Source organism: Zonotrichia albicollis, chromosome 1 (assembly GCF_047830755.1).
Source record: "Zonotrichia albicollis isolate bZonAlb1 chromosome 1, bZonAlb1.hap1, whole genome shotgun sequence".
Taxonomy (NCBI): Eukaryota; Metazoa; Chordata; class Aves; order Passeriformes; family Passerellidae; genus Zonotrichia; species Zonotrichia albicollis.
Window position 1 is genome coordinate 101,734,147 of NC_133819.1, and position 12,573 is coordinate 101,746,719.

A 12,573-nucleotide genomic window follows, 5' to 3' on the forward strand; every position below is an offset into this window, starting at 1 on the left:
TGAAAAGATGGTGACAAGCAGGTGAAGGGCAGTTAGCTCTTCTGAAAACATAGCAAGATCCAGGCAGTAACTTCTGCCCAAGACTTCATTAAACTAGTTTTGAATTCTAAAACACAGCTTATTTTCTATACATTGCTAGAATAAAGAATAATTGAATCTCATATGTAGCTAAAGCTAACGTCTACTTAATCTACCAACAACACTCCTGCACAGCCAAGTGTTAAAGTATACAGTCTCCTCCCAAAATCTTTTTTTTAATGACCTGTCAACTTCCTTACCTTCAATGGATCAACATTTTCCTGTTTGTCTCATTCTATGCTCCAAAAAAAAAAGGTGTTTCATTTTTCATGTTACACATGCAAGTTCCATGTTAGTATACAAATTTCTCTTTGATTCTATACTCATATATGCTTTTGCAATGACACAAAATAAATTTCATCTTTCTACAAAGAGTGGATAAGGAACTTCATGCCATTAAAAAAAAAAAAAAAAAAAACACAAAAACCTCCTTGCTGAAGCAGAGCAGAAGAATCTCACCTAGACCCTTCCTAAGAGGGTAACATCTTACTGCAGCATAGCTGCTTTCATGTCTGGTGATGCCAGTGATTGTTCTTCTTGTGAGCAATCCTGCAGTGCTACAGCAGTTCCAGGAAGCCTCAGCTCTTCTAGGGGAGGGTCCTGTTTGTTTGCTTGGAGCTTGGAGGGGATTTTTTACTGCCTGGAGCTTTGGCAGTAATTCCTCTGGGGACTCCAGGGGTGATCACAGTGGAGAGGGGTACACAGAAACTATAGAGCCTACGCAAGAAATAGGTAGCATATGCAAGAGGCTTTGAAATAACTTCCCAACATACACCAGCTGCCTAACATGGACTGACTGACCCCAGAAAAAGCTATGCAGTTGTGAAGGAGCAGCAAATGAGTTTTGGGGAATCAAAAATTTGCCTGCATTAAAAGGTTTATACAAGCAAATGGTGAGATTAAGCACTGACTGCTGCTCCAGGTATGCAAGGGCTTTCAAAATTTCATTCCATCATTAAATTTATTTGATTTCTAAAAATGCCAAACCCCTTCAATTAGTACTCAACTACACACTGGGTTGCTAGTCTGTAAATCAGCAATATTTCCAGATGTAAGTTTTAGGCTCACGGATCTGTTTTCACAGTTAAAACCAGGTAAAAATCTTTATCTCATGATCTCAGTTTATGCTCACATCCTGTTCATACACATCTTGCTTTCTGTTTTATCACAAGAAAAATAAAGCTCAGACTTTTTACTACCCCTTCTGTACTTTCATTTAATTCTTCTAGCTTTTTAATATTGTAATATTTATTCAATTTTCAGATATTGTTAACAACCAAGGGGATCCACATTTTCCTTTCTTCTTTTTGACTCCCTAGAGAAAAAGCTAAGGGCCTGGCAAATGCATAGTTTTAAAATTTAAAACTAAAACCATTAAAAGTTAATGCTGTGAGTCCTTTTTCTGTATGGTTATTCATACCAAATATGCCAAATTTACAAGACCATGAAGTACATAAGTAAGCCTTCAAAAGGCAGGTTTTTGTGAGAGTTTTTAGAGATAACATCTGTTTAAACCATTAGAAAATGAACTTAAACAGTTCATTAATGTTTGTTTTGTCAAGTAATCTCTGTATTTCATTAAATTAATATTTCCTAACAATTTATTTCCCTAACATTCAGCAATACAATTTAGAAAGGAAAGCATATTTGTTCAAGAGCAGCTTGCAACAGAACACAAGGTCCAAATATTCTGGAATTTTGAGAACTCTACTCCACACTGTTGTCTTTATTACGCTGGAAGAGAGAGAAAACTGTGAGAAGCTGTAGCAACATCAAAATGAGAAGGACATTTTAATACTTTACCTTTGTGCCGAGTGTTTCCCGTAAAGCAAATAAATCAAGAAACCACTCAAATACCAAATACTGAAAAAAACCCCCACAATGCAATACTAAAATTTTCTAAAACCTACCATAAAGACTTGTCAGACAATCCACAGGGTGACACTCTGTGATTTACCAGAAAGGTTGGTTAAATTACAAGCCTTCATTGTTTTGGCATTGCCCTCCCTTTCTGTGGAGGTCTCCAAACACTGATAGATAGAGCATGCATAGGAACAAACTGAAGCTCTGAGCTGATTTTCACACAATTGCTGAAAACCTGTAAGATAAAGGTGAAGAACCACTGAAGAACAGATTACTGAGACAGAAAAAAAAAAATCTGCAGTATGAGGACACAAGATATTTCTTCTGAATACAGAAATTGCACTTGCCTATCCATCATCCTTTACTATGAACCACCTTTCAAAGACTATTTCTCTCTAGTACTCGTGAGTCATTTTCTAGCATCGTGTCTTTGGCAGCTTGAAGCATTTTGAAAGTGAAAGCAAATAAAATTGCTTTTAATGCACTCATAAGAGGGTACTTCAGGTTTTTTAAAAGCCATTTTTTCTCTATCTTTTAGCTGCTAGGAGGCTTTAAATGGGACCCCTGTAGGTTTTTGTCTGTAAACCATACGAGAGCATAAAAGCTTGGAAAACTTGCAGAGATTCTGAAGCAGGTTCACACAGCTTCATTGAAACTGTGTGTGGTTTTGAAGCTCACCAGGACTCTACTCACCAGGAACCATTTAAAATTGCCAACTTATGAAGTAGATTTAAAACTCAAAAGATTATGATGAAAACCTAAGACTTATTTTGTAGGCTTCCAGCTTGAAAGAAAAAAAAAAACTTTCTGTAAACAGGGAGGAATGGGTTTTCATTCTCTAAAGGTTTTGGGGTATTGTTTCTTTGAAAACACATACAGGAGCCTGAAAAGGGGATCAGAATAACCTCTGTAAACACAGCCTGAATTAATCTGCATCAAAGTAATTTACCTGTATCAAAAGAATCAAACTGATCAATCCATTATAGCAACACGTGGTGGCTCAACTATCCTAAAAGCCCTTGCAGGATGGTTACAATTGAAATGCATCAAATCTTTCCATCTTTGGAGATGACTCTTCTCAACCCACTTTTCTATCAATCAGAACAGCCAGCAAGAAAAGTAGGCTTGGAAAACCACCATAAATACCATGAGAAATGAGAAACTACTTTCAATTATCTGAAGAATCAGTCATAGAAGATGTCATGACTCATACCATTCTCTCTCTATTTTGTATTGTAAGGTTTATTAGGACTCAGTGCTACAAAAGAAAATGGAAAAATGTTGGTTTGAATGGCAAGGAAGGCATGAAAATTTATCACAATAGAGTCTAATACAGTATTTTCTTCTTTCTGTACCTATACAGTCATCTTTGAAGGCCCTGAAAGCTCTGTGAACAAAGATTGGGTTTTTACTTCAGTCAGCCCAGAAACTCTAGCAAGATCCCAAGAAGTTAATGGACAGAAATGAAACTGCTTTTCATGATTTCTGATGGCAAGCAGTACAGTGGAGGATGTCTGCTACTATTTAAATTTGTTGTGTGATTTGTTGTGTGATTTTTCCACTAGTGGTTGCTTTTGGCTTTTATACTCATTATTTAGAAATTTTATATTCATTGATAAAAAAGGATATTCAACAGTCCTGTTGATTTCAGATTAAACATTCAATACAACAGCAGCTGTGCAGTGCCAAGAAATCCACGACACTTTTCACTAGGGTCATAAAGAACATGGGGTTGCTCATAGAAGCTTATTTTTCCACAGTCACAACCAGCCATGGAATTAATTCCTAACTTGGGAAGGTCTATGTAACAACTCTACTGTTAATATATAATACACCAAAAGCTGACATTTTCTTCCTATTTGGCTTGGAATCCGTTGGCCCACACCAAATGATCAAAATCTGTAATATGAGCCCTTGCACAAGAGCAGAAGGAAGTAAAGATCACCAGTTGGTGAAGTCCTTAGACTAGCTGAAGTTTTTAAGAGCTTCCAGAGGTACAAAGGAAAATATTCAAACCTTGAAGAGGATGCCAAAACATTTATTCCTGCCTATTTGGAGGGGACAGAGCTCCTGACCTCAAATGTAGAGACAGGACGCAAAATACACTGACTAGGTGCTTAAAAGATGAGTGCCAAAGGAAGTTCCACTGAACACCTTATGTGTACACTTGTAGCAACCTTCAGTGCTTCAGAAGAAGGGAAGGGAAGGGAAGGGAAGGGAAGGGAAGGGAAGGGAAGGGAAGGGAAGGGAAGGGAAGGGAAGGGAAGGGAAGGGAAGGGAAGGGAAGGGAAGGGAAGGGAAGGGAAGGGAAGGGAAGGGAAGGGAAGGGAAGGGAAGGGAAGGGAAGGGAAGGGAAGGGAAGGGAAGGGAAGGGAAGGGAAGGGAAGGGAAGGGAAGGGAAGGGAAGGGAAGGGAAGGGAAGGGAAGGGAAGGGAAGGGAAGGGAAGGGAAGGGAAGGGAAGGGAAGGGAAGGGAAGATTTCTTCCTGAAGCTTAAGGGTAAGTAGCAATTCTGAAGCATGGCATCAATACAGCAAAAGTGTAATGTAAACAGATACTCAAGTAGTCTGTTAAAAAAAAAAAAAAAGTAAGAGAGAGGAGGGGGAGAGGTACTATTCAAGTACTACTCAAAGAGAGCAAAGTCTGGAAGAGCACAGCCCATGGCTGGCATCTTGGCATTTCTTTTCCACTAGACCAATTTGAAGAAAATCCCTGCAAAGAAGCTTTCATAAGATGGCATTTTTGTGATTCAGTATAGCACCAATATTCCTTTTGAGTTTTATAACTGTTCCTAGAACATTCTTGGCAATGAATTTAAACTTTTGAAAGAGGTCGCATTTCACTGTAAATGGTTATCTGGTATTCACAACACAAAATAAGCATTTGAATATTTATTGTGAGCACATTGCATTTTAGGGAGAACACACAAAGATTCTTACCACAATTATCTTGTTCCAGCTTTAATATATTAGCTGTCACCTCTTTAATGGATCTTGTGAGAAAGGAAAGTTTCTTTCTTTAACTCTCTTTTCCCCCTGAACGCAATTACCACCTCATTCAGAGCTCTTTGTGTCCACCTAATCTCTCTGATTATGTCTCTGACACCACCACAATACTCCATGACTGACATACCTGACAGCTGTGACTGGTGACAGAGCACTCACAATGCAAACCAGCTCTATGCAGGATGAGTATTACCTACCGCCAGCCTCCCAGAACAAACATGGAAGGAAGGTAGAAGGGGTGGGGGCATTTCAGCACCAGCCTAACCCCTACCGATTCTGCCTCCTTTTAGAGCCAAACAGCATTGACGAGCAGAGCCTCTTTGTACATACCTACCTAATGAACCAATTGTTGGATGAATACAAAAGCACACCCATTAGTATTTTAATTTTTAATTTATAGAGTGGAAAATGCATGTTTGGAGACCTGACTTACAAGCAGGACTTGATGGATCATTTTGTCATGCTCCAGCCCTTTCATGCTCCTCTCTGGGTCATAACTCCCAGCTGGTGCTCAACTGTCAGACTGAGGCAGGTGGCTATGGATGAGAGCCTGTGAGGAAAGACATACCTGAAAATGTCATTCCCAGACAACAAACTGCCCCTGCAATCAAGGACAAACTGTCTCAACATTCAGCATTTTGAGCCATAAAGACATGAATTTGTGTAACAAATAGTTGCCAAGTACAATGGCAGTAATGAATACACTAATCAGGAAAAATATTAGAGTGCTTTATAAAGGGTCTTATACTTTATACTTTTTTATACTTTAAAATTCCATGGTTTTCAGTAGTATTTATACTTCAAAAGCTTCAGCTTGTCAGCACTGACTACCTTTTTCCCCCCATGGAAAAAACCCCAAAACTATGAGAATTTTGAGAACAGGGATAAAGCTGATTATTCAGACCAAGCAATTTTGTTGCATCTTTCTGAGCTTTTGAGCAGCTCTAGAAATTACATATTCTTAGAATGAGAGAAAAGGTGCAAAAATAAAAAAAAATAATAAACATTTTCATGTAGGAAATGTCTAGAGCCAAAAAGTAGCACCCAAGGATCCAGTTGTAAAAGATGATCAGATAATATTTACAGACAATTAATCCCAGTGCATTATATCAATCTAATTTTACATCTGAAAACTGCTCATGTAAGACTGTCCTCCAACAATCATATAGCAAAAGTAAAACATCCAGGATGGAGGGATATGCTCAGGAAAGCTTTGTGGTCAAACAGTGTGGTATTGAAAGCAGAATTTTCATTTTATATCTTAACCTCCTTATGCTGCAAGTTAGGTGTTCATGCTATTAGTATAGATTGTGCACATTGAATTAAGTTTGAAAAGATTTCAGGATAAGTTTTAGGAAATAATAAAATGTCTAAAGAAAATCCACTTTTTAATCCACCATGGTCCAGCCTGCAATACTTCCTTATTCTGTACTTGAAGTTACCACTCCATAGGAACCTGTAAGGCAGATTCCACATTACTTAACGTATCAGTGAACTAATGCAGTGCTCTAAAGGCGAAAAATCATTACTGTTATAAGAACATTGAGAAAAATATTTTCTACTGTTAATACCAACTCAAATTTTCAAATGGGAAGCTAGAAACAATATTCTACTTAACTGGCAAATTTGGGGAGAAAATTGGTATAATGCAAACACTACCACTTAAAAAATTATTAACAGTCACCTTTCTTACTGAATATGAGGCATCATGGCAGGCAGGTGGATCCTTCACCCAAATACTTGATGTTTGTCATTCTTATAAAAAGATGTATATTCTTCATTTATGCTATACAATGAAAGCAGTAAGGCATGAACTTGTGTTACCTGGAGGTTTTTTGGAAACAAGGCAGAACAAGATAGCTGTGACTAAAAGTCAGGATACTCAATTACAGTACGAGGGACAACTGATCTTATGTCACCTGCCCACTCTCTCACCGACTTCCAAGGACTTTGGCTCCCAGAATGCCTTTTCTCATTTCCAAAGATGCTGCAGTATGGCAAGCTAACATGCATAAGATACATAACCTCAGATACATAAGATTGCATACATAACCTACTAACCTCACAGTGAACCTTGTTACCCCTCAACTCCTCCACAAATCATAGGAACAAGAATATACCAGCATCTGACCTATCAGGCATTCCTACCACAGAAATGCCCAGAGTATTTAGTATTCTATTTCAAAAGGCCAGCACTGGCCTCAGTAATTTACTTTATGTATCAAAAAACACTCACAATATTCTCTTTACCATTATAAGCTTTTATATAATCAAAATAACCTTCTAGACAGCCAGGCCTTGATATGCACCTATACGAGGTTTTCTGAACACTAATTAGTTTCAGATGCCAGGGCAACCATCTCCAAAACACACTGAAGCACGTGTACAGAATGTATTACAACCCCATTGCAGCCAATGATGTGAAAACTTTACAAAGCTCTTGAATAATTATGATTACTAATATCCCAATTAGGTTGAACAGGTACACAGACATCCTCAGTGCTAGACACTTAATGAATTTTTAAAAATAATTCTTTTCTGAATTTCCTTTCTGACTGGTATTAAAATCAACAAGCAAGATCACTGTAATTAAAAAGACATAGTTTTAGGTTTGTTTGGGTTTTTTTTAAGTTTGCTGCTTGGGGCATTTGAGGCAATCTTGCCAGTCTGAGACAAAAGATTGCAGCCAGCAACATGAGAAAATTGAAAAAATGTTTCAAAGCTGTCAAAGATCAAAATGAGAAAAGAATTATACCTAAAGTTAATTCTGCTTACTTTATTAAAAGTATTACAGCTTAAAATCTTAATCAAATCAAATTCTGGACAGAATTGTTCTGTTTTTCTGCATCTCTAAAAGAAGTAGACAGAAATCAGGACTTCTTCACTGTAAGTACTGGAAAAATCAAAGCAAGATTGTCTTGACTACAGAAGAAGTTTATTATATAAATAAAGCAATCATGGGGAACGAAGCAATCTTATTTTGTGGAGAAGGAATGGAACCAGTTTGAAATGACTGCAAAGAAAGTGAAAGTCATTATTAGGAGTGAAACAAGCACAGTGGGCTGCAAACAGGTACCAAAATAATTCACATCATCTGCAAATCAGGATTCCCCTGGATTATGAAGACAGGTCATTTGCTCATACTTAGATGTATTTCACCTGTATATATTTACATATTTATGTACACAAGCATAGTTCACCAGAATATCCACAGCAGCACATTCTGCGTCCTTTTTCTCCCTTACATCCAACCCAGGAGAAAACATAGGAAAAAATGCATAACCATTCCTCCCAATTCTTCTCAAGAACTCAAGAAAAGTCCATAGGAGAAGTATGAACAGAGTCACAGACAGCAGGCCTAGCAGAGGAGTAAAACACAAAGACAATTCAGAATTTGCACCAAATACTTCATTATTCAAAATCAGGGCTTCTTATTGTAATTCAAAGGCAGCTTAGTCTTTTTTTCAGCTCTGGAAGAGACTTCCAATTGTGCTTCTAAAACTGATCAGACACGGGTTTTTGTACACTAAGGTCCTTCTTAAATGAAGCAGTCAAGCCTGTCAAGCTAAGGCAGCAGGCAGAAGATTCCCTCTATTCCAATTCTGTACTCAGAAGTACACAGGCATCACAGCAATTGAGGAAACACAAAACATCTGGCAGAAAGAGGGCAAAAAGAGCATGGTCACAGTATCTCATAGACATGAACTTACATGTTGGGAGAATAAGGTGACAAGACTTCTCATCTCTAGTTTAATTTCTTTTAATAAATCTGTCCTTCCTGGTTTCCAGACTGCTGAGAAACAGCAGCTTTAGTATACTTTTACTTAACACTGATGGTATGTACCAAAGGCAATGCAGAGGGTACTTCAAGTCTTTCCACCCTGCTTTTTCACATTTCAGCTGTTTTAAATGCTGTTAAACCAACAACCTCCTACTAAAACAAATTTCACTCACACTCCTACCAACCTGAAGGAGGGAATAATGTACATATGCTATGACAGAATAACACAAAAACCTGCACTTCTATCTTAAAGCAACTTTGGCCATACATGCTACAAAAATAAAATAGAAGACAGAGCCAAAGGCTACAAGCAATATGATATTGGGAAAGTCATGATGGTGAAGTCCCAGGTGACTGAAAAAAGGAAAACATTGCACCCATTTTTAAAAGGTAGAAAGGAGGAGCCCAAGAACTACTGACCCATCAGCCTCACATCTGTGCCTGGGATAATCATGGCACAGCTCCTCCTAGAAGCTATGCTAAAACACATGGAGGACAGGGAGACAACTTGAGACAGGCAGCACCCTGCACCAAAGGGAAATCCTGTCTAACCAGCCTGATGGCCTTCTGCATGGAGCGGCTACATCAGGGAAAAAGGGAAGGGTTACAAATGTTATCTCGACTCTTTAAAGCCTTTGACACAGTCCTGCACAACATCCTTCTCTCTAAACTGTCCGATTTTCGGCTGTTTGGATGGCCTGGAAAGGCCCGGGGTGGCCTTGGGGCAGCCCGCGCTTCAAAGATGAGAAGACGCTTCAAATCTTTTCTCGGTCTCGGTGTTTATTCATTGCTTATCTAAAAGATTTTCTCTCGGCCCGACAGAGGTCTGCTCAGCAGCCAGCCATGAGCACACTCCTTGCCCTCCGGGGCGGTCACCTATATTTATACTCAAAGTTACGTATACAATATTTATCATTTTTCCCCAATACCTTTTGCCCTTATTAACCAGTAATTTTAGTAATGACCAATCCCAAAGTGCCATCATCACCACAGAAGATGGAGGAGAAGAAGAAGAAGAAGGAGAAGGACAGGACACGCCCCAATTCCTCCATCTTACTTCTCTAAACCCCCCTGTACAGAAATCCTAAATCCTGTGTTTCACTCTCTAATTAACTTATCCCTTCACCATTCACTCCGGTGAAATCCTCCTATCCTCATACAAGTGTCGTCTCCTGTGTAGGATCAAAGTCCAGCCATCAGACACTTCTGGCAACATTTCAGGACTCCTAAGCCCCCCAAGGGTGGTCTCGGTGACTCGGCACCTGAGTCCTGAGGTGCTGAGATCCCACACTAAACTGGAGAGAGATGGATTTGATGGGTGGACTGCTAACTGGCTAAGAAATTGTTTGGATGGTCATATCCAAAGGGTAGTGATCGCTGGCCCAGTGGGCACCAGTGCCAAGTGCTGTCCCTCAAAGGTCCATACTGGGACGAGTGTTATTTAATATCTTCATTGGTGGTACAGAAAAAGGGATGGAGTGCACCCTCAGCAAGTTTGCAGACACCAAGCTGAGCAGGGAAGGACACACCTGAAGGATGGGATACCATCCACAGGAACCTGGACAAGCTCAACAAGTGAGCTCTTGGGAATCTCTTGAGGTTTAACAAGACCCAGTGCAAGGGGCTGCATCTGGGTCAGGGCAGCCCCAGCACCATTCATGGGAATGAACAGATCAAGAGCAGCCCTGCCCAGTCCAGCCTGGGGTGCTGGTGGGAGAGAGGCTGCCCATGAGCTGGCAATGTGCACCTGGAGCCCAGAAAGGCAATTATACCCTGGGAACAGGCTGCCCAGAGCAGAGGAAGACATCCTATCCTTGGAAGCAAAATTTCAGATCAGACTGAGTTGGGCTCTGAACAACCTCATCAAGTTAAAGTTGCTCCTGTCCATGGCAAGGGTGGTGGACAAGATGACCTTTAAAGTTCCCTTCCAACCCAAACTACTCTATGAATCTATGACATGGCAACAAGGGATGGGGGAACAGTTGTTCAATGACTCCTACAATATAAAAATTAGAGAGTACTCAAATCAGAAATAATCCAGTTTATCACAGGAAAACTCAAATTTTCTTAAAAGAATAATAGACAGTGAACGTTTAGATTTTGCTGCCACATGGAGCCGTGGAAACAGTCTCAAATGGGTTAAAAAATGTGAACAGGTGAATTCACAAACAGGCCAATAAATGCAGCGAAAAGGCAGAGGTGGGATTCTACCTCCCATCCTTATTCATCTGGTGGCAGACACTGAGGAAATGGAATTGAACCAGTAGGCAGCCAGGCTTCCATCATTTCTCAAAGTAACATCATCTTTGTGTGACTTTCAGAGACAGAATACTGGGTAAGATGCATAATTCTGGAGGGCTGAAGGCATTATTGGTCATGTTAAAATTTACATTGTTTTCACACTGTTAGATTAAAAACAATGCTTATGCCTGCCAATGAACTGTGTAAAAAGGTGGGGGCTGATTGTCAGATCCCAGCATTACCTCATGGAAATGTGATATTCATAGATCAGCTTCTGGACTGCAGTGCCTACCCCTGTTCCCTCACACTCCCCCAAAAATTTAGCATTGTCTAAGAGAAGGCAGCTTGATCCCTTACGTACAGCAAACAATTCTCTGAAACAGACAGAAATCAGGTAGAACCAACTGTTTACAAATAGATTTTATTTCTGAATTTACAATGTTTAAAATAAAATATATCAGTATCTAGCTATTTCTAATAAATGCAAAAATACAAAACTTCCATTTCCTTTAAAAGTGCAGAAACATAAATTACAAAATGGTAACTTTACAACATACAATGTTATTTCTCACTGTTTTTACTATCAAAACAGATTTGTGAAACAAGCACCATAATTTATCTTACAGAAGACTTTTCATCAAAGCAGCATCACAGGGCAAAACAAGTAGGACATTAGTATGGAAATGTAGTAGCAAATCTTTTAATATTTTAAATTATATTAACTGTTATAAATTCTTATAAACAGATAAAAAACTGTTCTATTTTTCTGCAATAGCTTTACCATAAAGCCGAATTTTAATTGGGCCATATCTGCTTGTCAGCACAACGAAGACATCTTCAAACATTCCTTCTACCTTTGGCTTGAACTGGATGGGCACAGCAATGTAGTGACAGGATCTAAAAAGGCAATTGTGGGCATAGAAATTGTTAATAAAGAAGTAAATACTATCTGATAGACAAATTCTTGTCTAGTTTAGATTTTCACCACAATGGTATACTGGATGTGCACCAGATCATCAAGTTTAGTTTTATAGATTTGATTATCTATTTTTCTTCTAAAGGGCTTTCACCTTCAAGGTAATTTTTTCCTTCTGATTATACAAAGTAATACAATACTTTACTGCTGCTTTACCTTGGTAAGCTTGGTCTGCCTCTTGGCAATACTGACAGTGCATAAACTTTATTTAGAGCAAAATGACTACATTTCTTCCCTTCAAACACCACACAAGTACACTAAGATTTCCAAGTCTTTTCTGAAATCCATGCATTTGAAGCTACTAAATTCTATTACTTTTAATTGCCTCCACATTAAGAAATGTTTTGTTGAATTATTGTAAATCAGTACGTCCATCCTCAAACAGCATTTTAGAAATCTTACACCATTTTTCTTACACAATTTTTCCTCTTCTATTTGGATTACATAAAAACATATCAAATGTAATAGGTATCCGTGTTAATTGCCAAAAGCCTAGACTGAATTACTTAAAAATATAAGCTGTAAAAGCAATTGCTGAAAATTCTGAGTGGCAGTCTATTGATTCCATAGCATCCAATAGAAACATTCAGCTCTGAAACAGGTGGCAGTAACAGGCACAAACTGAAATAA

The 12,573-nt window shown here is 38.8% G+C and overlaps 1 protein-coding gene across 1 annotated transcript in view; it reads right to left on the bottom strand.

Moving 5' to 3' along the window:
* Positions 1-11,372: 11,372 nt before the first annotated feature.
* The window catches only part of CEP192 (centrosomal protein 192), a 78,301-nt gene continuing 77,100 nt past the window's right edge, over positions 11,373-12,573 (bottom strand). Inside the window, exon 55 of the mRNA XM_074546577.1 lies at positions 11,373-11,864. Coding sequence (XP_074402678.1) covers positions 11,726-11,864 — 139 coding nt within the window. The 3' untranslated portion in view covers positions 11,373-11,725. The remainder of the gene's footprint in view (positions 11,865-12,573) is intronic.